The 27,398-nt window shown below is 43.5% G+C and overlaps 1 protein-coding gene across 4 annotated transcripts in view; it reads left to right on the forward strand.

The window, feature by feature from the left end:
- The window catches only part of SEL1L (SEL1L adaptor subunit of ERAD E3 ubiquitin ligase), a 117,189-nt gene extending 93,821 nt beyond the window's left edge, over positions 1-23,368 (forward strand). For 2 of the 4 annotated variants that reach the window (XM_033951802.1, XM_033951803.1), the window contains 7 exons: positions 1,018-1,105; positions 2,615-2,763; positions 3,296-3,461; positions 10,723-10,797; positions 17,339-17,511; positions 18,398-18,526; positions 22,278-23,368. In XM_033951802.1, coding sequence (XP_033807693.1) covers positions 1,018-1,105; positions 2,615-2,763; positions 3,296-3,461; positions 10,723-10,797; positions 17,339-17,511; positions 18,398-18,526; positions 22,278-22,502 — 1,005 coding nt within the window. In that variant the 3' untranslated portion in view covers positions 22,503-23,368. The remainder of the gene's footprint in view (positions 1-1,017; positions 1,106-2,614; positions 2,764-3,295; positions 3,462-10,722; positions 10,798-17,338; positions 17,512-18,397; positions 18,527-22,277) is intronic. The other 2 variants (XM_033951805.1, XM_033951804.1) reach the window with 1 other exon arrangement.
- Positions 23,369-27,398: the final 4,030 nt, after the last annotated feature.

Genomic DNA, 27,398 nt, shown 5'->3' on the forward strand with positions numbered 1-27,398 from the left:
ACAAAAAAACAATCCAGGAAAAAGATAAAAATAAGGATAGTCCAAAAATCGTTCATGCAGAAAAACATATTCAAGTAAGATTATGCCATTGTTTCAGAGAACATGTCACTTGCCAGTTAATGTGACCTAATAAATATGATCATTGTTAGGTATTGCAAGGCATTAGTTTTACCTTTCTAGCTGATCATATTCGGACAAGAAATTTCAGATCTCACCTATTGGATTGATGAGGTCTCTAAGGAAAGAGGAATTAAATTTTACTTGCTAATTTTGTTTCCTTTATTCCCACCAGACCAGTCCAGCGGCCTGTTCCCCACATATTGCAACTTTTAATCTGTTTTATTTTATTCCTTTCTAGTTGTGAGCTGTCAAATTATATTTTCAGTTTTAATATTTCTCTGGCAGGTTAACCTTTTCCAAAAGTTTAAATACAATATATTGACATTCATATATACAGTATGGCAATACAAACATCATTATTGCTTAGTCAGTATTTTGACTGACAATTTGCACTTACATAGTGCCGTTATGAGACAGATGACACATATTTTATTTCTCTCTACATCCCCTGGTCAACAGATATAACCCACAGATTGTCTGACCAGTGCAGTGGAGAAATGGCCTAGTGGTAGAACCCCTGCCTCAGCACCCTGAGGTTGTGGGTTTAATTCCTGTGCTGTGACCCTGGGCAAGTCACCTAGCACTCTGTTGCTCAAGGTACTGTAATTAGTGAGGCCACTGGGATAGACGGGGAGAAATATTTGAGTACCTGAATGTAAACCGCTTTGAATAGAAGTAGTATATAAGAAATGTAAATAAATAGAACTGGTCTGGTAGGACTAAAGGAAAGAAAATTAACAGATAAGATCTAATTTCTCTATATTGGCACTATCAAATGAGATCACCCCTTATTCTGCTGTATGAAATCAGGCAAGAGGAACCATAAAGAGCAACTTAAAGTTTATCTGCATCTTGTCATATAATGGATAAAGGTTTATTTCAAACTTCTCTTTGCAGAACCACGACCTGGCACTGAAACACTTCCAGAAGGCTGCAGAGCAAGGTTGGGTAGATGGACAGCTTCAGCTGGGCTCAATGTATTACAGTAAGCTATTGTGTACTGCTTTTCAAGTCCAACTACTTTGTCCAGTAACAATCCTAGTTCTTACTGAAGTGTTTTGGTTTGTTTTTTTGCCAATATGTCTTATTCCCTAGGCAATGAGGCAGGGAGGGTGATGCCCCTCTCTTGATGCAACCTGCATGGTTGCTTAGGCATATGAGGTCTGTTCAAAAAGTTCCAGGACAGTTTGAATTGCGCGCCAACAGGAAGTTCTTTGGATAGGTACTTGGAAGACAAAGGGATTGAGGGGTACAGATAAGAGTAGAGGTAGATTATAGGGATGGGATTGAGGTAAGTTATAAAATTAATCAGAGATCACTGTTCAGGCACTAGGCCTGATGGGCCGCCGCGGGAGCGGACCGCTGAGCAAGATGGACCTCTGGTCTGACTCAGCGGGGGCAACTTCTTATGTTCTTATGAGACATGCTAGGTGGCGTTGAGTAGCTTGAAACCTCGTGAGTAACCTCCTGTTTTCTGTTTGTTGACATCTGTTTTTCATCTCCGAGCTACAGCAGTTTTCATGAGTTTTCATGTGTGACCTCATTGAGCAGCGCTGCAGCATGAAGTTATGTTTTAAATTGGGTAAGACCGCTACGGAAACTTATGAAATGTTGAAAGTGGTTTATAGGGAGTGTCATGAGTCATGGAAGGTGTTTTGAATGTCAGAATCTGCAAATTTTGCACAAGATGAGTTCTTCCCCAGCCACCTCACTCTCCTGACTTGGCTCCTGACTTTTTGTTTCCTAAACTTAAATGCACGCTGAAAGGAAAGCGATTCGACACCGTTGAAGACACAAAGCAAAATTCGACACAGCTTTTGGCAATTCTTAAAGATGCATTTAAGGACTGTTTCCAGATGTGGAAACGATGTTGGGAAACGTGTGTATATATAAGGAAGGGGAGTATTTTGAAGGGGAGCCACTGGAATAAGTTGTAAGATTGTTTAATACAGTTTTATAAAATTAGTCTTGAAACTTTTTGAACAGACTTCGTATTTAGAAAGACATATGTAACTGTAACGGCTTGATTCTTGGACACATGTATGTTGCAAAATTTCCTTGGTGCCTTCCTTCACCCTTTCACAGCCAGATTCTGTCCCTATTACCTATGTTGGATCCTTCTGTGCCCAGTTGGCTCCATTAGTCAGAGAAAAGTGTGTTTGGGGGGGAGGGGAGGCAAAGAATCAGAGCCACAATTTGGTTAATAGGAGATGCTGCTGGCCCCGCAGCAAGTGTAAATGGTAGATGCAGCATGTTTGTGGTTCTATAAAAAGTTTGCTAAATGTTGCAAATGAATGACAGTAATGACTAAAGCTAAATACAGCCTGCCGATATTAGCGTCTTCAAACCTCCCCTTCCTTTGTCTCTCAGCAGGATCTTTACGTTCTTTATATGCAATGTCTTTCTCATTGTACAAGGATTTGGGTAATAAATTTTGTAACCTTTCAGGTGATATCCAGGGGTGTTGATCTTTTGCTATGGCTTCTTCTCACAGATGGAATTGGAGTAAAAAGAGATTACAAGCAGGCTTTGAAATATTTTAATTTAGCCTCTCAAGGTGGGCACATTTTAGCCTTCTACAACCTGGCACAGATGCACGCCACTGGCACAGGAGTAGGAAGATCCTGTCACAATGCAGTGGAGGTAAAGCGTTCTCTTTCACTTGAAGAACAATACATCATTAAATGCATTAGACATATGAGCATACTCAATCAAAAAGTTGGCATGCTATATGCGGGTGGATAAAGAAAGTAAAGCTCTAGATAGGAAGAGGCTTTTGTTCAGTAGACAGCTCTGGAATGTGTGTTTTGTTTTTAAATTTATATTCCACATATCCTACAATTCTATGCGGATTACAAATTATTCAGGTACTCGAGCATTATTCCTTAACTGTCCCGGCGGGCTACCACTATCTAATGTACCTGGGGCAATGGGGATTAAGTGATTTGCCCAGGGTCACAAGGAGCAGTGCAGGATTCAAACCCACAACCTCAGGGAACCAAGGCTGTAGCTCTCACCACTACACCACACACTCCCATGAATGTCTGAATGAGGTTGAAAGAGCATCTACGGAAATGTTTCTTTGCAGAAAATGAATGCATATCATAGTACTGATCTTGTCTGCAAATTAAAACGACAAACATCTGTTGGCTTTTTTTTTTTTTTTTTTTTGCAGTTGTTCAAGAATGTCTGTGAACGTGGTCGCTGGTCAGAGAGACTCATGTCCGCCTACAGCAATTATAAGAAAGGCAATTCAAATGCTGCAGTAGTGCAGTACCTGTTGCTGGCTGAGCAGGGCTACGAGGTGGCACAGAGTAATGCGGCCTTTATCTTGGATCAGAGTAAGCCCCAGGCTTGTGAATGTGTCTTCAGACTGTATTGGGAAAGAAAATGAGGGTTTGGTTTACTCTTTCCTGCTGAGCAGATCTAATCACTAACTCTCATCATTCTCTAGTACCCCAGACGAAAGCAGGATTCCTGCACAACAGTGAACCAGGCACCCGCAGGGATCCAAGATAGGATGTTTTTAAAAGAGAGAATGCTTTTCTTTTGGTTCCTAAAAAGCTCGTACCTTTATTTTTTCTCAAAGATTTAGTTCTGAGCCCTTCCTCTTTGTGATGAGCTGTCTCCTGTCAGTAAAATCTGCTTATCACTCTGTTCATTCATTTTGGCACTTATACCAAAATGAATCTAATTCCTTATCTTGTCTTCAGTGCTGCCCTCCTCTTTTACTCACATCGCACTCTAATGCTATTAAAATGCTTTATTTGCCACCGGGTCATTTTAAGGACCTTCAGGAGTTAGAATTGCCAAGCTAATAATTCCAAGATGGTGTACTAGTAAGCTGCTTGGGAGGGGGCTGTGCTTCATACAGGTGTCTTCTCACTGTATAACTCATCTGTGACCTGAAGTGTGAGAGGTGGAAAAATTAGGCCGTCTGCTTTGGCTCATCTCTAGTGCCCACAATGGATACTGGAAGACTTTGGTAGCGATGAAAATTCAACCATTGTTGAGCAAACATCTATGGTCTCTGCCCTGAAAATGGCAAGCTCCGTCAAAAACTACAGGGGAACATAGAACATGCCAAAAGATATAAACAATAGGGAGTGAAAGTGTGAATAATACTCAAAAATAACAAATCCCTCTAAAATAACAAACTTATTTGTAAAGAAGCTTTACAATATAGTAGGATAAGCTCAGAGACACGGAAGGGTAATAAACAGGGTAAAAAAACCCCAACCACCTCACCACCCAGTCATCGCTGCTAATGATAATAGTGTTTCAGCTTGTCAGCGTTTAGGTTTCCTGAAGCAGTAAACGAAACATGTTCACGTCGGAACTAAAGAACCATGTTATAGTCAAGTGCTTTTTTCAACAATTAAGCTTTATTGAAGAAATTTTGAAGTTCACTAGTTTTGATAATTTAAGTTGAGTAAGCTAAAAAGTGTGGAAGATACCAGCGATGATTGGGTGGTAAGGTGTTAAGGGTATTATTTTTTGTTTGTTTGTTTTTTTACCCCATTTATTAACCCTCCGTGTCTCTGAGCTTATCCTACCATATGTAAAGCTTCTTTATAAATAAGTTATTTTAGAGGGATATGTTGTGTTTGAGTATTACTGAAAATGGCAAGGACAGATCAAGATAAAATTTTCTTGATTTACTTATGAAACAAGATATCCACAAAAAATATTGGTCGCCGTACCTTAAGAAGGATATGGCGTTACTCGAGAGGGTTCAGAGGAGAGCGACACGTCTGATAAAAGGGATGGAAAACCTTTCATACGCTGAGAGATTGGAGAAACTGGGTCTCTTTTCCCTGGAGAAGAGGAGACTTAGAGGGGATATGATAGAGACTTATAAGATCATGAAGGGCATAGAGAGAGTAGAGAGGGACAGATTCTTCAAACTTTCTAAAAATAAAAGAACAAGAGGGACTCGGAAAAGTTGAAAGGGGACAGATTCAAAACGAATGCTAGGAAGTTCTTCTTTACCCAACGAGTGGTGGACAACTGGAATGCGCTTCCAGAGGGTATAATAGGGCAGAGTACAGTACTGGGGTTTAAGAATGGATTGGACAATTTCCTGCTGGAAAAGGGGATAGAAGGGTATAAATAGAGGATTACTGCACAGGTCCTGGACCTGTTGGGCCGCCGCGTGAGCGGACTTCTGGGCATGATGGACCTCAGGTCTGACCCAGGAGAGGCATTGCTTATGTTCTTATGTATTCTAACTGAGGACTAAACTAGGACACCCCCACATATCCTCCCACTTAAAGTGGCTCAAATCACACACAGGTATATCACAGCAGGTGCACATGATTAAACATCGTTACTCAGTATTTTGAAGGTTGTTTGCCCTACTTAAACCTCAGACATTTAGTTTGGTGTGCTCATGACTGCTGTGATTGAACACCATGGTGAGATCGAAAGAGCTGTCTGAGGCCTTCAGAAAGAAGATTAGCAGCTTATAAGTCTGGCAAGGGATTTTAGAAGATCTCAAAAGAATTTGACATTACCCATGCCACAGTCCAGAAAATAGTGTACAAGTGGAGGACTTTCCAAACATCTGCTAATATGTCCAGGTCTGGCCGTCCATGCAAGATGAACCTCAGAGCAGACCACAAGATGCTAAAAGAAGTCTTCTAAAACCCTAATGTCATCATGGGACCTACAGCAGGCTCTTGCTACTGTTCATGTGAAAGTGCATGCCTCTACAATCAGAAAGAGACTGCACAAATTTAACTTGCATGGGAGGTGTGCAAGGAGGAAACCTTTGCTCCCGTAAGAGAAACATCAAGGCCAGACTGAAGTTTGCCAGAGAGAACATAGACAAAACACCAGGACTTCTGGAAGTGTTCTGTGGACAGATGAGTCTAAAATTGAATTATTTGGACACCATAAAAGAGGACATGTTTGGTGTACACTAAATACAGCATTCCAGGAAAAGAATCTCATACCAACTATGAAACATGGAGGTGGAAGTGTCATGGTTTGGGGATGCTTTGCTGCAGCAGGACCTGGCCAGCTCACCTTCATAGAATCCACCATGAATTCTACTGTGTATCAGAGGTGCTTGAGGAACATGTGAGACCATCTGTAAGAAAATTAAATCTAAAGTGGAACTGGACCCTGCAATACGACAATGACCCAAAACATACCAATAAATCCACCAAGGACTGGCTGAAAACTAAGAAATGGAGAGTCCTGGAGTGGCTGAGTCAAAGCCCTGATTTTAATTGCATTGAGATGCTGTGGGCTGATTTGAAACAGGCTGTACATGCAAGAAACCCCTCAAATATCTCATAGCTGAAAGAATTCTGCATTGAGGAGTGGGCCAAACTTTCCTCAGACCGATGTCGGAGATTAGTGGATGCCTTCAAGAAGCATCTCACTTCAGTAATTTCAGCCAAAGGTGTAGGTAATGGCTTCCCTGGGCCGCATTGGACGGAAAAAAAATTTCTGGGGCCGCACTAACACTAGCTGATGAGCAAAAAAAAAGGTTGAGCAGGTCCCAAATTTGCAATCACTAATATAGAAGATGTACATATCTAATAATAAACCTTCATTAAAGGGACACTGTGGAGAGGAATCCAAAAAAGCAGTAATGCTTACCCTGATTGAGTGATCCTCTATGTGCATCGCTGACAGTGGGAGCAGCCACAGGCTTCCACATCGCCACTCTGAGCAGGGATGTGCGCTCCTGGTTCTCCCATTCACTTCTATTACAGCTACGGTGAGCCTCTTCAGAGGTGAGCCTCATCAGAGTGGGGGTGCTGAATCAGCTGTCAGGAGCGCATGTGGAGGATCGTTTAATCAGGGTAAATATTACTGCTTTTTTGGGCTTCCCACTTTGAGCTTAGGTTCCCTCAAAATGAACATCTCCCCTGTTGTAGCTAGTAGGGATCCACAAGCCTCACCAACTGACAGCCACCTCCTCCCCCTCCAGCTTCCAAAGTTCTGCAGCTGACAGCAACATTGCAGAGCTGCTGCCTTCCCTCCTCCCTGCCCCCCTTTGGCTTTCATCAAGTTTCAAGTTTTATTTAAATTTGATGAATCGCTTATTATGTACTAAGCGAGTAACAATAAAATATAAAATCAACATATAATTTGATGTACAGCATTAAAATGGGTTAGACGGACTGACAGACAGACAAACCTGGATATATAGGGGAAAAAAGGGAGGAAATTACAAAAAGCAGGGGCAGATTGAGGATATTGCCATTGCTGCAAAGCTTGGAGATTTTGAGTTGCCAGACTGGAGGAAGATGTCTTCAGTTGGCAGGGCTTGGGAATCCCCACTAGCTCAAGTTTTATAAATTGCACTCAGGCGGGGAGAAACTTTGGTGCCCATCCACTAATTTGGGGCTCCAGTCCCTCCTCAAAATCAGCTGTATATGACTATGCCACTGAATACAAAAATAATTGTGATGCACATATCCCAAAGCTAACATATTCCAGTTGGCTCCCGAGAGAGGTGGTGGAGAGTAAAACTGTGACTGAGTTCAAAGAAGCGTGGGATGAACACAGAAGATTTAGAATCAGAAAATAATATTAAATATTGAACTAGGCCAGTTACTGGGCAGACTTGTACGGTCTGTGTCTGTGTATGGCCGTTTGGTGGAGGATGGGCAGGGGAGGGCTTCAATGGCTGGGAGGGTGTAGATGGGCTGGAGTAAGTCTTAACAGAGATTTCGGCAGTTGGAACCCAAGCATAGTACCGGGTAAAGCTTTGGATTCTCGCCCAGAAATAGCTAAGAAGAAAAAAAATAAAAATTTAAATTGAATCAGGTTGGGCAGACTGGATGGACCATTCGGGTCTTTATCTGCCGTCATCTACTATGTTACTATGTTAGTTATAAATTCAGAATAAAACAATTTTTTCTACTTTGTTGTCTGGATGTTTTGTTTTTCCATCATGGTCCCAGTTCTCTTTCTGCTTTTTCTCTATCTTCAACTAATTCTCTTTCCAGTGTCTGCTGTCCATTTTTTTTCTCCTCTCGTTCCATTTCCTTCTTATGCCTGTCCAACGTATTGATTTTTCCTTTTCAGCTTTCTTAACTTTTTCTTTTCTTTTGCCTCTGTCCACTCAAATCTTGCTTTTTTTCTCACCCTTTTTTTAAAATGTTGAGCTAGCTCTCCCATTTTCCATCTTCTCTCAGTCCCTAGCTCTCCCATTTTCCATCTTCTCTCAGTCCCTAGCTCTCCCATTTTCCATCTCACTCATTTCACAGCCTCCTATTCCCTTCTATCTACTTTCCATTACTACATTTCTACCACTGTACTCGCTGCTCTCTCACTCACTCATCTTGTCATCTCTCTTTTGACCTCATCCACATGTCTCACCACTTTAAGAATCCCCCTCCCTCTCTCCTCTGGTCAGGCTATAACTCCTTGTCCCTTTCTTTCCATCTCCTAGCATCTTCTTATCCCAGCTCTCTTCCCTCCTGCCCTCCCATGGGTCCATCTCTGCTCATCTATCCCCATGATCCAACATTTTGCTCCCTCTCTTTTCTATTTTTCTTCTTCCCTCCTCCTTTGATGCTGAACAATGAAATGGAGGGAAAAAAAGAGATGCTGCATCTCTCTGTCTTCCATCCACAGGCCTAACATTTCTCCCTCCCTCCCTTCCATCCCCAGATCCAACTTCTCTCCCTTTCTCTTCCCAACTGCCCCATCCTATCTCTCCCCAGGCCCACCATTTCTCCCTTTCTCTTCCCAACAGTTCTCCCTTCAAGTGTCTCTTTTCCTCTTCCTCTACACCACCCCAGGTCCAACTTCTCAGACCATTGCCCACCATCTCTCTCTGTACTCTGTTTCTGGCCCCATAAGCTCTCCCCCCACACCCAATCTAGCATTTCTTTTAATACAAGTCCAGGAAGCTTCCTCAGCCCAGTATGTTCTCCCCCTTCTTTCCGTGCCCATGCATCTCTAACTCACTCTTCTCCCACCACCATGTCCATTAATCCTCTCTCTCTCCCTCCTCTCTCTGCCCAATAGTTCTCCTCTTTTTTTCATCTCCCCATGTGCACCATCTCTTTCCTTAGACAGACGCCTAATTCTCCCTTTCTGTTCTCTCCCTCACCTCAGCATCTCTTTCCCTTACTCCCTCCATTCTTCCATCCTATGGCTCATGCTCCCCTCTCTCCTTCCCTTCTAAGTTAAAAAAAACCACATAACTTGTAGAAGTGGATTTTACACAACAGCAGGTCCTCCTTCATGTTTAAGCATGGAATAAATCAGCATTGAGATTTTGCTTCAGAGCAGTACTGTAAAAAGCCCTTGCTTCTGTTGTTAATTGTGCACGGCATGGTACTTTGTATTTTTGGGAACCATCATATCTCGTAATCTAATATGTGACAAATATAAAGAAGCCAAATAAATTTGTCTAGTAATATGGGGAGAGGACACCTCTCACCATAAACTCGGGAGAGAAGGAGATGGAAGAAAAATCTTATTGTGACTCTGTTTCATTCAATATCCACAAATTTCCATAGTTGTGGATATTGAATGAAACAGTCACAATAAGAGTTTTCTTCCATCTCCTTCTCTCCCGAGTTTATGGTGAGAGATGTCCTCATCTCCCCATATTACTAGCTGAATTTGCTTGGTTTCTATTTAAGTTTGCAGCAGTTTCAGGTAAATATAAAGAGCCATCCATGATTGTGGAAAATCTTTGTTCATGGCACGTTGTCATTCTTGGTATCATAAGTATCTTCCTGTTGGTGGTTGTCTTGGCAGGTCCAGCATTGGGCTCCCTTGCTGCAGTCCTCCGCGTGCGGCGTTGGCTCCTCGTGAGAGATTCACAGCTGCTTCGAAAGCCTTCTCACATTCCCTTCCTTCTTTGCCTCCGGCGAGTGTTTATTTTATGGTCGGCTCCCTTGCTGCAATCCTCCGCATGCAGCGTCAGCTCCTCGCGCGATTCACGGCTGCTTCGAAAGCATTATCTCTGATGTCGTGACATCAGAGGGAATGCTTCTGACACAGCTGCAGATTGCATGGGAGGAGCCAACACCGCACGCGGAAGATTGCAGCAAGGGAGCTGACCATGAAATAAACACTCGCCGGGAGGCAAAGAAGGAAGGGAATGCGAGAAGGCTTTTGAAGTAGTTGTGAATCGCTTGCGAAGAGCCGGCCAGAAAACTAAATACCCACTGGAGAGAGTCACAGAAGGAAGGGAGGGAGAAGCTTGGGCCGCACGAAACTCCTTCCTGGACTGCAGGTTGGACACCCCTGGTATAGGGTATCCTAATTTATTCCTCATTTAGAATACACATTTTTGTGAATATCTTGTTTCATGAGTAAATCAAGGAAAATTTTTGTTTACCTGCAATTGCATCACTTTCTTTTCCAGAGATTAAAAAAGAAAATTGACATCGATATGTGAACATTTCTTAAGAAGGAACTGAATATTTCATGGGGTGTCCTAATTTTTTCACATGACTGTACATACATTTCTTCTTTTATTCTCTGCCTTAGCAAGGCATGTTACCGTCAACCATAATACAAAAGGCAAACTTGTATTTGTTTCCTTTTTAGGTGTTTGTTCTAAAAATACTTTGTCTTAACAGGTTTTTTTTAGATTATGCTCTGATATTGTTACAGGAGAAGCTAGCATAATTGGAGAAAATGAAACATATCCACGAGCCTTGCTGCACTGGAACCGGGCTGCTTCACAAGGTGTGTCTTAAGGTGGACTCCTGAGTGCTAAATCTCATTTCCAAAGGACCTTGAATTGGTTTATATCTTTTAAAGCAGACATGTCAAACTTTGGCCCGCGGACCAAATCTGGCCTGCCAGACATTTTCAACTTTCAAGCTGGCCCACCGGTACAAGCGCTGCATTAGAAAAGATAACTTAAGCTGGCCCACCGGTATAGAAGAATGTCTCTGAGCAACAAACCCTGTTTGGTGCATACCAGTAATAAAAAAGGGAGAGCCTTAGCTAAGCGTAAAGCAGGGATCTCAAAGTCCCTCCTTGAGGGCCGCAATCCAGGCGGGTTTTCAGGATTTCCCCAATGAATATGCATGAGATCTATGTGCATGCACTGCTTTCAATGCATATTCATTGGGGAAATCCTGAAAACCTGATATGATTGAACCCTCAAGGAGGAACTTTGAGATCCTTGAAAAGCCAAGAGTTTAGCTAAAAGTTTTCCATCTACATTAATAGGGTCTTTATTTGGCTTCGGCAAAACTGTAGTTAAAGAATCTGCCATAGTACCTGTAATGCAACCTTTATTCAGTTGAGCCTGATATAAATTTAACACATATGGTAATAGGGTATTTTGAAATGATTTATAAAACTCTACCGTGAAACCATCACCACTTGGAGCGGATCCTACTCTTAGGGATTTCAACGCTGTTTGTAATTCATTTAATGATATAGGCTCTTCTAGACTTCCTTTTATATGCTCAGGAATTTTAGGTCCCTCTATTAATTTTAAAAACTCTAAACCATCCTTTTTCTTGTCTAAATAAGGCTCAGAAGAATAAAGAGCTTTATGAAAAATTTAAGAATTGTTTTAATATAGATCCAACTTGAGAATGAGCATCACCTTTCTCATCTTTAATTGCAATTATTTTTGTCTTTTTTTTTTTTTTTTTTTTGCTTTAAGATAATTCGCCAATAATCTTCCACCTTATTTGAGTTTTCATAATACAGGGTCTGCTGAGAAAACAAATCTTTCCTTACCAATTGTGAAGAAATCTCATTATACTTACATTTAGCTTTTAAAAGAACCTGTGATGTAGTTTGTTCCCATTTGGCCCGCTGGTATAAGCGCCGCATCAGCAGCCTGCAGAGGATCACTGGTCAGCCGTAGCAATCCTTGCAAACTGCTGTAGCCTCAGCAGCATCTTCAATCTGCCGCGGTCCCGTATGTCAGAGGAGGGGCGGGACCGTGGCAGAGGGAACGTGCTGCGGGGACTGTACAACCTTTGCTGGGCATTCTCTCCCCCTTCGCCGCGATCATCTCACGCCGAGGGATCCCCACCCCCTGTGCCCCATGATACAGGAAAATGTTAAGTGCCCCGAGAAGGGGCTCGCTTGCAAGCCTTTTTGATCGGAAGGTACTGGAAAAGGAGGAGCGGAGAACACCTTGGCATGCAGCCATCGGGTACATTTCAAGAGACCAGGGTGTGCAAACCTCAGGATGCAGTTTCTGTGCTCTGATGGTGCTTATAAAGAGGCTCCTGTGGGCGGTGTTCAGACCTAGGCAGCAGATTGCTGAAGTTTGCAGAGTGTGAAACTTGAAGGGAATGAAAAGCATGTGGAATTTGAATTATTATTAAGCTAGGAAGCTTGCGTGAATATATCCTCACTGCAAACCAAAAGGAAAAAAATATATTTATAACCCTCCAGAGCTGGTGTTAGACAGCAAGTGTGAACTAGGACCTAAAAGAGAGAGGAAAATTTTTTTGTGTTTTGTTTTTTTTTATTTATTTTGTTTACATCACAGAGCTGGCGGGTTGGAGAGGTGGTAACCCTATACTTCTATTAAGACTAAGGGGTCCTTTTATTAAGGAGCGCATTTAGCTTGCGCTCAATCGGTTAGTGTTTATTAATAAAAGGACCCCTAAATATTTTAATAAAAAATTTGGCCCATGACTTAGCTTATATGTTAGATTTCGGCCCCTTATGTGATTGAGTTTGACACCCCTGTTTTAAAGCAACCCATCCTCTGCTTGAATCGGACGAAAGATGTGCCCTGTCGGCTTTCTTATGTGTATAAGATCATAGTAACAAAAAAAAAAAGGGGGAACACTTCAGTTCTAACACAAGGGTATTATGCAACTACTAAAAAGACTTGACACAGGCCTGTGTTTTGGTGCAGAGCGCCTGCCCTAAGAGTTGGTCAATTTCAATGCATAAGAACATAAGCAGTGCCTCCGCCGGGTCAGACCATAGGTCCATCCTGCCCAGCAGTCCGCTCTCGCGGCGGCCCAAACAGGTCACGACCTGTCTGAATAACCAGAAGGGGCCCCCTTGCCACCTTGGTTTCCCATTTGAAGTCCTATCTTCCCATCGAAGTCCTAATCCTCCGGTCTTGCACATTCACGACTTGGTTGGGTTTCCATACTTATTACCTGGTTAGTTTTCTATACTTGTATTACATCCCAGCACCTCTCTCAGTATCCCACGATCCCTTTATCCCTCAGGAATCCGTCCAATCCCTGTACTGTACTCTGCCTGATCACTTCCTCCGGTAGCGCATTCCAAGTGTCCACGACCCTTTGGGTGAAAAAAAACTTCCTTGCATTTGTTTTGAACCTATCTCCCTTCAGTTTCTCCGAATGCCCCCTCGTACCTGTTGTCCCCTTCAGCCTGAAGAATCTGTCCCTATCCACCCTCTCTATGCCCCTCATGATCTTGAAGGTCTCTATCATATCTCCCCTGAGCCTCCTCTTTTCCAGAGAGAAGAGCCCCAGCCTATCCAACCTCTCGGCGTATGGGCAGTGTTCCAGCCCTTTTACCAGTTTCGTTGCTCTCCTTTGGACTCTCTCAAGTACCGCCATGTCCTTCTTGAGGTGTGGCGACCAGTACTGAACGCAGTATTCCAGATGTGGACGCACCATCGCTCGATACAATGGCATGATGACTTCCCGCGTCCTGGTTGTTATGCCCCTCTTTATGATGCCCAGCATCCTGTTGGCTTTTTTCGAGGCTGCTGCGCACTGTGCAGCTGGCTTCAGTGATGCATCCACCAGCACACCCAAGTCTCTCTCAAGTCTGCTGTCTCCCAACAATGCCCCCCCCCCCCCCAATTTGTAGTTGAACAACGGGTTCTTTTTCCCTATATGCATGACCTTGCATTTTTCCACGTTAAAGCGCATTTGCCATTTGTTTGCCCAGTCTTCCAGCTTGTCCAGGTCCCTTTGCAGGTCCTCACACTCCTCCCTGGACCTAACTCTACCGCACAGTTTGGTATCGTCTGCAAATTTTATAACCTTGCACTTTGCCTCCTTTTCCAGGTCATTGATAAATATGTTGAAGAGTAACGGCCCCAGCACCGATCCCTGTGGCACACCGCTCGTGACTCCCCGCCAGTCAGAATATTGGCCCTTCACTCCGACCCTCTGCAGCCTACCCGACAACCAGTGCTTGATCCATCTGTGCACATCCCCTCCCACCCCGTGGTTCCACAGCTTCCTAAGCAGCCTTTCATGTGGCACCTTGTCGAAAGCCTTTTGAAAATCGAGGTAAATGATGTCTATGGGTTCCCCATTGTCCACCCGACTGCTTATTCCCTCAAAGAAGTACAGAAGGTTCGTTAAGCATGACCTTCCCTTACAGAATCCGTGCTGGCTTGTTCTCAGTAGGCCATTTCTCTCGATGTGCTCGCAAATACCATCCTTGATCATAGCTTCCACCATCTTCCCTATAATTGAAGTCAGGCTCGCCGGCCTGTAGTTCCCGGGGTCACCCCTCGATCCCTTCTTGAAGATAGGTGTGACATTCGCCAATTTCCAGTCCTCTGGTACCTCTCCAGTTTTCAAGGTAAGTTGCAAACATGCTGGATTGTGCCCGCTATTTCTTGTCTTAGTTCCTTTAGAACCCTTGGGTGGATCCCGTCTGGGCCCGGTGATTTGCCGCATTTTAACCTGTCTATCTGTTTGAGGACATCCTCCTTACTTACCTCTATGTGCTCCAATTTTTCGGCCTGTTCCCCACTCATGAGCTCCTCTGAGTCCGGTATATTAGATGTCTTCTCTCATGAAAACCGACGAGAAGAACGTGTTCAACCTCTCAGCTACCTCTTTATCCTCTTTAATCACTCCCTTCCTATCCCCATCGTCCAACGGCCCCACCTCCTCTCTCGCTGGTCGCTTCCCCTTTACGTAACTGAAGAATGCCTTGAAGTTTTTCGCCTCCCTGGCCAGCCCCTCTTCGTATTTCCCTTTTGCTTTTCTAACCTCTCGGTGGCATTCCTTTTGGCATTTCCTGTGCGCCTGGTGATTTTCTTCCGTTGGGTCCTTTTTCCATCTCTGGAAGGATACTTTTTTGTCATTTATTGCCCTCTTTACTTCAGTTGACATCCAAGCCGGGTCCTTTGACCGCTTGTTCTTGCAGCCTTTCCTGAAACTGGGGACGTACATTCTTTGTGCTTTCTGCAGGGTGTCACTGAATAGGGTCCAGGCGCTTCCTACAGTCTCCATCCTAAAGATGTTTCTGAGCTTCCTCCCCACCATTTCCCTCATAGCAACATAGTTTCCTTTCCTGAAGTTGAGCGCAGTTGTTGTGGTCCTCCTTACTATGGGAGTCCCCCTTTCTAATTTGAATCTGATCGCGTTGTGGTCACTGTTGCCTAGTGGTCCTCCCACTTCTACCCCTCTTGCAGGCCCCCCTAATCCGTTTAGGATGAGGTCAAGAGTAGCACCCCCTCGCGTCGGTTCCCTGACTAGTTGCTCCATGAAGCAGTCCCTCACGGCTTCTACAAATCCTGTTTCCCTAGTGCAGTTGGAGTGACCCGTACTCCAGTCTATCCCCGGGTAGTTGAAGTCCCCCATCACTGTTACACTTCCAGTCCTGCATTCCTGTCTCAGTTCAGCTTCCAAGTCGTGTCCGACTCCTTCTGGCGTACCAGGTGGACGATAGTACAGCCCCAGTTTTATGCCTGCACCCTTGTTTCCTGGCAATTTGACCCATAGCGATTCCAGCCCCTCTGCCTTCGTTGCCATATCCATCCCGACCGAATAGATAGAGTCCTTTATATATAGTGCTATGCCTCCTCCCTTCTTGTGGGTCCTGTCCCTCCTGTAGAGCTTGTACCCCGGTAGCGCCACATCCCATTGATTTTCCTCTGTCCACCAGGTTTCTGTAATTCCAATGATATCCAGGTCCTCCCCCTTGGCCACGACTTCTAGTTCACCCATCTTGGCCATGAGGCTTCTTGCATTTGCGTATAAGCACCGCAGGACCCGTCGTTTTTCCTCCACCTCTGCATTTACCTGGGCCGCCTCTCCTTGAATTTGAATTTCGGGCAGCTCTCCAGTTCCCTGTGCTTTTGCTTTGCCATCAGCCTTTACCCTCGTAGCTTTCGGCTTCCCCACTTTCCCGCCACCCCACTTCCCCGCTTTTCCTCTGGGTTTTCTAGCCCTACCTGCCCCCTCTTGGGCTATCATCCCTTGAGCCTCAGTTTGATCCCCTTCGCCTTGTGGCACCCCTATATTGCCCTCAGCTTTTGCCCTCGTGCCACCCAGTCCCCCTGTGTCTCCATGCCCCTTAGTCTCCTCCCAGCAAGCTCCCTTTACCTGATGTTTCCCTCGCTGTCTGATCATAAGATCCACCGGTCTCTCTACTTCCTCCTTGCAGTCATCCCTTTCAGCATCTGTTCTGGATACCGTTGTCCGAAGCGTCAACATCAGATCAGCTGTCGGCTTTCCCCCTCTCCTCAGTTTAAAGCCCTCTCGATCTCCTTTCTCACATTGGCTGCCAGTAGTCTAGTTCCCGCTGTGCAGGCCGTCCCGCCGGCACAGGACATGCTGGTGCCGGTGCCCGAAGATCTGCCTCCTTCGCGCTGGGCCTTGAGCATGCGCAGATGCTCAAGGCCCAGCGCGAAGGAGGCAGATCTTCCAGTACTGGCATGTCCTGTGTGTTGGTGCCGGTACCACATGGGGGTAAGAAATGTGATTGGGTGGGTGGGTGCCTTTTTGATGCCGGATTGCGGGGGGGGGGGGGGACGAGGGGGGGGATGGTGGATCATGCGGGGGGGCCTTCATGAGCGGGGGGAGCAATGCTGGTTCTTGGGGATGGTAGAGCAGTGCCGCTGGCCTCGGGGGATGGGGTGGGTGGAAACAAATCAAGCGAGCTTCCCTTAGTTCCTATAGGGAAACTCGCTTTGATATACGAGTATTTTGGTTTACGAGCATGCTTCTGGAATGAATTATGCTCGTAAACCAAGGTACCACTGAATTATGTTTATATATTTTTTATTAAATAGACTAAATTTTCATAAATATGGAAGTAGATGATTTAGGATCAACTAGAAAGAGATTACTAAGAGGTAAAGGAAAGAATTAAGCACAATGTAATACTAAATAAACCACGTACCTGTTTTCTAGTATAAAGTAGTTGAGGGCAAGAGGCTAGTGAAGTTTTCACTGATGAATGACCAGAAACTTAACGAAATGTATCCTAAATTGGATCTTTAGACATTGTTTTTTCTTGTGCACGCTTTGAAGCCTGCATATTTCAAGACTGCCTTGTTCTTTATAAATAGGTTACATGGTGGCCAGAATCAAGCTTGGGGATTACCACTTCTATGGCTTTGGTACTGATGTGGACTATGAGACTGCATTTATTCATTACCGAATGGCATCAGAGCAGCAGCACAGTGCCCAAGCAATGTTTAATCTGGGATATATGCACGAAAAAGGACTGGGCATCAAGCAGGTAAGTAGAAGGGGTGGGGGGGAGAGAATAAAAACTTAACTGAATTGCTGAATTTGGTGAGAGATTCTATCAAGGGACAGGAGGTGAAAGTCTACTACTGCTACTTTGATCTTCTAACTTGATCTAAGCTGGTTCTGGGCTCCTGTACCACAAGCCTTTGTTAGCATCTACCTGAGAATTTTTCCACCATTTTTGTGTCTCCTTCAGATTTAACCAATAATTGTAATAGTCTGGCTCATGGGCGACAGACAGATAACATTGGCTAGTCCCCCAGATGGCAGCCCAGGGTTAGTGACCAGTTCTAACACACCAAGAGCCTGTCAGAACAGCATCAATGATAACATAGGCAGCAGAAAGCCTAAGCTGGAAATTGACTCCCAAGACACGCTACTGAGCCACCAGGCTGGCTCCAAAATTAGTGATTTCCACTTTAAAAAGAATTTTGCTCAATTGGCTTTCTGAAAATTGTCCACCCTATAGGGAACATTCCTAGCAGTGGGGTTAGTGTGGGCATTGCTACAACATGTGGACTTTTTATATTTGATAAACCAAAAAAGTGCAAGTGTCAACAGTTTTCAAAGTACAAATAGACTTGTAGGTATGCAGGCAGGATGAAAACTGCTCCTTTAGTGCATTTCATGAGTTGTCGCTAGTAGAGCTTTGACAGATCAGAGCTACGATTCATGCTTCACCAATTCTTTACTCATCACAAATAAGGCAGGAAGCAAAGCTAGAAGGGGATGATTGACATGTCACTGCTGCTGTTTGTGAATTGGATTGGAGAATCTTTTATTGGAATATCTGATCATGTTTTATAGTTTGATTTTGAGAATTCAGCCTTGCCATCTGATATATCTGTGTATAGACTCATGTTCTATTACTGCAGGATATCCACCTTGCCAAACGCTACTATGACATGGCAGCTGAAGCCAGTCCAGATGCTCAGGTTCCTGTCTTTCTGGCACTTTGTAAACTTGGAATGGTTTACTTCCTGCAATACATACATAATACCAATGTGAGTAATGAATACATGCATCTCTTCCTGCTTTCTAATAGCTTTAATCCTATATAATAAAAGCTTACCGGCACATGCGCTTTGAAAACAGCGTGATCCCTGCCGCTGTGGTGTGTGATCCGTGGCCGTGTTCCATTTTAGAACCCGGCGGCAGGGAACATTCTGGCCACTCCCTCCTCCCACCCTCACTCACCAACCGCTGGAGGAAGCCGGCCATATTCGGAGGCTTGAGGAGGCAGTGCAGAGCGGTGCTGGTGGCGGCTGCCGGGAGGAGGGCTTCGTGCAGTGGCGCTGGCAGCGGCTGCCGGGAGGAGGGCTTCGAGCCGCTGAGGGTCGGGCACTGCTCCAGTGAGGATCGTGGCTGGCCCTACTAAACTTCGCAGGCTGCACAGCACCTCAGTAGAACGTTTCCTCTGATGTATACGATCGCGTCAGAGAGAATGCACTTCTGAGGGGCAGAGCGGTCTACGAGGTTCGCAAAAGCCAGCCACGATGCTCACAATGCTGCATACTGGACCGGGGAAACGGGTAAGGGGTGCTGCTGGAGCAGGGAAGAGGTGCTACTGGACCGGGGAAGCAAGGAAGAGGGATGGGGAGCAGGGAAGAGGTGCTACTGGGCCGGGAGAGCAAGGAAGAGGGACAGGGAGCAGGAAAGAGGTGCTATTGGACTGGGGGAGCAAGGAAGCGGGGACAGGGGGAGCAGGGAAGAGGTGCTACTGGGCCGGGGGAGAAGGGGGCTGGGGGGTAAAATTGGTTTGGAGCTGGGGCTGAAAATAGGGGACATGTGAGGGAAGGAGGCTTTACTAGCATCCGTTAATGTAACGGGCTTAAACACTAGTAATAATAATAGCTTTATTTATATCCCATCATACCTTTCAGTTCAAGATGGTTTACAACAAGAGAGACTGCAGGAATGCAGCTAAGTTACATCATGAGTATGAAGTAGGAGGAAATAGTCTGTCTGCCCCTAATGAATCCAGGCTTTCAATGATGGGATATTGATCCTCAATTACTGTAAACTTGGTTCTCGCCACCATGGGGGCAATTTAATAAACCTTTATGCCAGGGGTAGGGAACTCTGGTCCTCGAGAGCTGTATTCCAGTCGGGTTTTCAGGATTTCCTCAATGAATATGCATGAGATCTATTTGCATGCACTGCTTTCAATGCATATTCATTGGGGAAATCCTGAAAACCCAACTGGAATACGGCTCTCGAGGACCGGAGTTCCCTACCCCTTGGCCTGCACTTACATGGTATTCCTGGAGGCAGAGGTTAGACAGAGTTGCAAGGTGCAAGCATGTGCTGTAAACTATGTATTCCTTTGTGTACCATTTAAGCAACTGTGCGTCTACTTTCTGGTGATGCAGTTTTAAACACACATAGGTTCATATATTGAAATTGTCTTCCCTGCTTAGATACTCTTTTTATAACTCTGCCATCCATGTCTTGTCATTCTTTGTTTGTGCTCTTTAGGCTGCTGAGAAAAAAAATTAGTTTAGTTTTATTAGAGCTCAAAAAGCTGCTCCAGGGAACTTGCATGCACAACAGATCTGTATTGTCGGGTTATTTTATGAAGTATCAGAATTATTTTAGGAGATACTTGAAAATGTCCCACTTTTCTTGTCTTCATTTTTCCTAATTTTTTTTTCCCAATTCTTTTATTATTTTTTAAAACTTACAATAAGTGTAACAGTAAATATATCATTTTATACTCAAATACCACACTTAATATTCAATTAATGTCCATTTCAGAATTAATCCCTCTCCCCCCTTAATCAGTCCCAATTTTCAACACACAAAATATCTATCATGAACCTCGTATCTATATACCAAAATTCATTATCATACCAAACCCCTCCCCTTCCCTCCCGGATGTGCATTTTTAAAGGGAAAAAACCAATCTTTAGACATTACAATATATTGTTAAAGGCTCCCAAATCTCCTGAAATTTCTTAAAATACCCTTCTGAGTGGCTAATGTTCTTTCCATTTTATACATATGACACAAGGAATTCCACCAAAAACTAGTTAAGCCTTTTCCAGTCTTTCCAATTGCTCATAATTTGTTGTATGGCCACTCCTGTCGTAATTAAAGCCTGTTGTTCTTAGATGATATTTGGCTTTTAGCTCTCATTGACATGCCAAATAGCACAGTATCATAGGATAATGCCACTGGATTTTCCAACAAATTTATTTGGCCCCATACTGATTCATTTTTCCTAATTGTCCTTTAGGCATGCTGAACTCCATTCTTAGTGCTCTGCTGCCACACTATACTATAGTTTTTATGCAGTGTTAATTCAGACCGTGGTTTAATCCCTCTGTAAGTTTTGATAAGCACAAGAGTGTTGCGCAAAAAAGTTCCCAAGGCAGAGGTCAGCACCAGAGCCTGCAAGCCCCACTCCCTCCAGTCTCATGGGCTTCTGCTACTGTGGAAACCTGTGCACGCTAGCAGGGTGTGTGATGCTCTGTCAACACTGGAGGGAGGGCTCGCGGCCCAAGCTGAGCTCTGCCTTGCCACTTTTTTGCTGCTGCTTAGGACAGCCACAAAGTGAAGGATTCTGGCTCCCTGGTACAAGACAAAACAATGAAAGGTTTGTGGAACGGAAGTTTAATAAATGTCCAGATAATACATAAAGGGTGTATACAGTCGCAAACGACCCACAAGATTTTTTTTCTTTATTCATTTTAAATTTTACAACAAGTGTACAGAAAATCATTCATATAATATACAATTCCACTTGAGTTTCTACAATTCTCACAGAAAAAAGTTTAATCCCTCCCCACCCCACATATAACAATCTTTATATTAGATATCCCATAATATAATAATTATATATTTTCCATTTAACCTTAAGATTTTTTTTTTAAAAAAAAAAACAAGATAATGTATAAAATACAAATGACCCAACATGGGCCCTGTTTCAGCAAAATAAAAATGCTTTCCTCAGGGGTCTTATAGGGTCCTTGGCTGTCTTAAATATATAAAAAAAAAACAAAACCCAGAAAAGTAATTGAGAGGCTACAAACAGCACAACCAAGGACCCTGTTAGCTGCTACATTTCTTTTGTGATACCTTTTTGGTGCTATTTGGGTTTTGTTTTGCCTGCTACAAGACAACAGATAGACACACACATACTCCTCCTCCCCCCTCCCCCCCATTGAAATCCAGCCCAGCTTCTATGAAAACATTGCCGGTTTAATTCTGCTTCCCAGCTTCTGGTCAAATCATGGGATGTGGCAGAGATGGCACACATGACTGCCTCAAGCAGTTTCTGGTGTTTAAAATAGTGCCTCAGCCACTGTACAATGGCAGCACTCAGTGGCCAAACTCAGGTACATGAGTAACTGGTTCCAGAAGGATCCAAGAACTGTTTTAGGCTAAATGAGGACACCTAGCAGAATGGGAAAACCCTCAGGTGACTTGGCTCAAGTTAAATATTTCTCATTTATAACCCATCTTTCCTTTAGACCAGGGGTGTCAAAGTCCCTCCTGGAGGGCTGCAATCCAGTTGGGTTTTCAGGATTTCCCCAATGAATATGCATGAGATCTTTTTGCATGCACTGCTTTCATTGTATGCTACTAGATCTCATGCTTATTCATTGGGGAAATCCTGAAAACCCGACTGGATTGCGGCCCTCCAGGAGGGACTTTGACACCCCTGCTTTAGAACTAGGGTAGAGAAAAGGATTAGAAGGAAAATGTTGGGCTGATTGGCTGCTAATACTTTATTACATTCTTTCTTTTCAGGTGAAGGAGATGTTCTCCCAGGTTGATATGGACCAGCTTTTGGGGCCTGAATGGGACTTGTACCTCATGACCATCATCGCATTGCTTCTAGGAACTGTTATAGCCTACAGACAGAGACAACACCAAATAATCCCCCGGCCAGCAGCCCAGGTTCAGCATCCAGCTGAGGCACACCAAGAGCCGCAGCCAGAACAGCCACAGCAGCACGAACCCCAGCAGCAGTGAGAAAAACTGGATTCCCCTTCCCAGATCATTATGGTCCTGCTGATTTAGAATGAACAATTCCCAGGTCTTTATGAGGGAGGAAAAAAAGAAACTCCTTCAGTTCGTTTTGCTGCTTGGTTAGATGCCTTTTATCAGGTCAAAAATATGTACTTACTGAGACTCGGCTGAATTTTTCAGCAACGTATTGGACTGAGACACTTCACTGGCTTTTCTAAAAATCCTAATTCTTCAATGAAACGTGTGCAGTTTTGCAAGCAACGCCTGTGTGGTTACCTTGTCCAGCCCTTTTCTTCCAGAGTGCAAGGGTCTTTGGATTCACTGTTTGTGCGGGCTTCACTTACAGCCCATGGGAACTGATCAACCATGTCAAATCAAATAAAACTCTTCCTGAGACCAAATGCAGTGTTTTGGTCTAAGAAAAATAAGTAGCAGTTTTCTGTGAAACCCAGTTGTCATGGATAAGCCAGAATGTGTGTAGCTGATACAGGAGTTTAATTCTTTTATTTTGTCATAGCTGGTTGGTTCAGCGTTTTATGTTAGTAATTACTGCCTTCTGTACCTGCTAAAGTAACCAGTCCATGAAGAAATCAGGATCTTCCTGCTTCCAAGGTGAAATGTTATCAATCTGAAAAGGCATTTCTGTATTGGGTGTATCATGAAAAGAGTCCTGAATACAAAGGAGCTGTAGTGAACCAGGTGAATGTGTTTTGACAGTCTGTAGTCATGGTATGAGAAGATCGGGTTTTCTGAAGTACAGAAGATGATGAAGACTGGTCAAAATAGCTAGAGATAAAGCAGAATTGGCTTAGCTTAGGCCAGTGGGTAGTAGGAGATTAATCTTCCCCCCCCACCCACCCCAAATAAAATCACAATTGTATAGGATATCGATATTGCCCCAAAAGCCAGAAGAGACATACCCGGCTCATAGCTGAGACTCTGTGGTTGAGCTTTAGTCAAAGGGTCAAAAAGCAATGTGTGTTTAAAAAATTGTCCTGTAAAAATTCACTGTTGCTATAATTGCAGCATGATAGGTTGGGGGGAAAGCAGTAAGCATCTTCCACTCTATGCAGGCATTTAAAAAAAAAATGGCAAATGGTCACTCCATGTCAAGTGGTCCAGACTCCCCACTCAACCAGCTCAGAAATTGCCAAAATTTTTTAAGGGACTATGTTGGGACCGCTAATGAAGATATGCAAAGTTTTGGGACATGATATCAACCAGGTCCAGAGTTAGGGCCCCTTTATTTGGGTCACTTTTTTGTATCCATGGAAGGTCAAATGTGGATTCTTCTTGAAATTGGACCAGTTGACATGGAATTACCCAAATGTAATATTTCATAGTACAGCAGGCCAGTGATGTAAGACGGTGAGTCCCAGCTCTGGACCTCATGTGCTGGCGGTAGATCTGGTTTTCAAGTTATCTGCACGCTAGTCGTTAAACGTGTGACTTATGATGCATATTTGATTACCCTGAAAACTATTAAAGCCATAAGGTCCAATATTGAAGGATAGGGTTTAATTGCTTCAGGAATTTCCAAAATCTGGTAAGGGTAGGCAGTGCACAACTGGGAGTGAGGCAGTGCCTTAGTGTACTTCAAACATAAAGATCTTGAACATATCAATTTGTCCATCTGAAAGTGAAAAATAACTCATGTTTGCTGGTCCTGCCTTTTTACTATCAACTGAAATTGCAATTCTTGACATAACTAAGAAGGAACAAAGTGGGTTTTCATCAGAGATCAGAGCCCCTATAACAGGGAGACTGCAGAAAAGAAAAAGTGATTTTCTGTCTTTTAGCAATGGAAATTGTGGGAAGAAAAGATTGTGCTATCAGTGCACTACAGCAATCTTCCACTCATGATGGCTTCACCTAGCAATCTGCTCACGTGGAGCTCTGAGCCACGGTTGTCTTTCAAGTAATGGTACCAAACAAGCTTTAATTTAAAATAAATTAATTTTTAAAACAAACAAACTTATCGCAAGTATAACCAGGATCCCTTTTTTTTTTTTCTATTTCAATTGTATTTCATTTCTTATGAGACATACAAAACACAGTTCTATAATCTAGGTGTGTATTGGGTTCTTTATATATTGCCTTTCAGAGTATGAAGCAAAGCATTTTATAAAATGAATCGAAATTGTGACCATCTCTAGGGGAAAAAGTGACTAAAGTCACCCGAGACTCCATGCTGCAGCCTCACTTGGGAGTATTGTCTTCAATTCTGGTCTCCTTATCTCAAGATATAGTGGCACTAGAAAAGGCTCAAAGAAGAGCAACCAAGATAAGGGATGGAATACCTCTTGTATGAGGAAAGACTAAAACAGTTAGGGCTCTTACAGCTTGGAAAAGAGACGGCTGAGGGGAGATAGGATTGAAGTCTACACAATCTTAAATGGAGTAGAACAGGTACAAGTGGATCGATTTTTCACTCTTGTCAAAAATTACAAAGATTAGGGGACACTCGAAGTTACACGGAAATACTTGTAAAACCAATAGGAGGAATTTTTTTTTCACTCAGAATAGTTAAGCTCTGGAACTCATTGCCAGGGGCTTTCGTAAGAGCAGATAGCGTAGCTGGTTTTAAGAAAGGTTTGGACAAGTTCCTGGAGGAAAAGTCCATAGTCTGTTATTGTGAAAGACATGGGGGAAGCCAATGTTTGCCCTGAATCAGTAGCATGGAATATTGCTACTCCTTGGGTTTTGGCCAAGTACTACAGTAATGACATGGATTGGCCACCATGAGAACGGGCTACTGGACTTGATGGGCTATTGGTCTGACCCAGTAAGGCTATTCTTATGTTCTCAGTTCAATATTTTTATTGACTTTAAATTACAATATGGAAAGGGTAACTCAGAATTTGAAAATTCCCTCCCTCTTCTTCCAGGTCACAAAGTTATACAATACTGGCATTACATATAAACTATACATTGCAGACTTAACAATATCAAATGGTGCACACATTCTCATAAAAGATGCAAAGCTCCTTATGTGCAGCCCCTTTCTTATACTTTGCTAAGACATACTGTATTCCACCATCTAATTCAGTGGTCTCAAACTCGCGGCCCAGGGGCCACATGCGGCCTGCCAGGTCCTATTTTGAGGCCCTCGGTATGTTTATCATAATCACACAAATAAAATAAAACAGTTTCTTGATCATATGTCTCTTTAGCCATAAATTACAATATTATTTAAAAGACTTAGCCAAAAGGAAAGATTTATAAACTATAAAAGAGTTTTACCTCGTTAAAAATTGTCATTTCTTTAATAAGACATTAACTATTTTTTTCTGAGGCCTCCAAGTACCTACAAATCCAAAATGTGGCCCTGCAAAGGGTTTGAGTTTGAGACCACTGATCTAATTGTATTCGGAATTATTTTTCCATTAAAATGCAATTGATTGAATAGTAATTCCCTTAAGCAAACTACTTGTGTCCCCTGCCAATCATGAAAGCATAACTACTCTGAAAATCACAATCCTGAAACTAAACCTGACTACCAAACACACACTGAACCCAATCTCAAAACTCCTTCAAATTAGAACATTCAAGTTATGAAATGGAGCACTCCTAGACAACTTTGTCACCCTTAGAGAGGTGCACAGTGCTCATGAGCTACAATGAAGAGCGATTGTGTAATCAAAGCCAACAAGGATGGCCTACAAACTGGTTCAAAAGTATTCCCACAATGAATCAGACAATTCTCCCCCAAAATCAAGAACATAACAATTGCCATCTCCGGTTCAGACCCTGGGTCCATCAAGTCCGGTGATCCTGGCATAGTTTTAGTCCCCATATCACTGTATGCTTCTCAAGGGAGATGTGCATCTAATTTACCCTTCCCCGTATCACTCTATGCCACTCTTAAGGAGATGTGCATCTAGTTGACCCTTAAATCCTAGAACGGTGGATTCTGCAATTACTTCTTCCTCTGGGAGAGCATTCCAGGTGTCCACCACTCGCTGCGTGAAAGTTTCAAGTTTATTATTAGGATTTTATTTACCGCCTATCTAAGGTTATCTAAGCGGTTTTTACAATCAGGTACTCAAGCATTTTCCCTCTCTGTCCCGGTGGGCTCACAATCTATCTAACGTAACTGGGGCTATGGAGGATTAAGTGACTTGCCCAGGGTCACAAGGAGCAGTGCAGAACTTCCTGATATTCATCCTGGACCTGTCCCCCCTCAGCTTCAGTCTGTGTCCTCTTGTCCATGTCACATTGGACATTGTAAATAACTGCTTTCCCTGCTCCATTTTGTCGAATCCTTTCAGTATTTTGAAAGTCTCTATCGGATCCCCTCGCAGCCTCCTCTTCTCAAGAGAGAACAACCCCAGTCTCCTAAGTCGTTCCTCGTAGTCCAGGTTCTCATTCTTCAAGATGTGTTCCAATGCTCTGCCCCTAAACACAGTCTTAAATTTAACCCTTCTATAGATTGCAGACACCCTTTCAGCCATCTTGGAGGTGTGGTTAAGTGGTTAAAGCTTCTGCCTTAGCTGCTCTTTGTAACTCTGGGCAAGTGACTTATTGTTCCAATGCCCCAGGCACAAAATAAGTTCCTGTCTAGAATATGTAAATCACTTTGATAATATACCACCTATTCTGTGGTTACGAAGCTCCATCCCTTTTAAATACCAATCTTTGAATGGTGAATTCCCACTCGCTGCCAGTGTAATCAAATTGGAGACAATGTATCACCTGCAGTCATTGACAATGTTGAACCTTCAAACCAAATTCAATTTTGACCTTGTCAAAAGTCCAAGGACTCTTATCCCAAACAAGCTGATGCACAAACCAGCTGGTCTTACTCTACTCCTTAAGCCAACTTGACACTCTGACGTAAAGTTGCAGCATCAAAGTAAACCAAACGGAAATACAGTACAACCCTAACTATTACATATC

Source organism: Geotrypetes seraphini, chromosome 7 (genome assembly GCF_902459505.1).
Source record: "Geotrypetes seraphini chromosome 7, aGeoSer1.1, whole genome shotgun sequence".
NCBI lineage: Eukaryota > Metazoa > Chordata > Amphibia > Gymnophiona > Dermophiidae > Geotrypetes > Geotrypetes seraphini.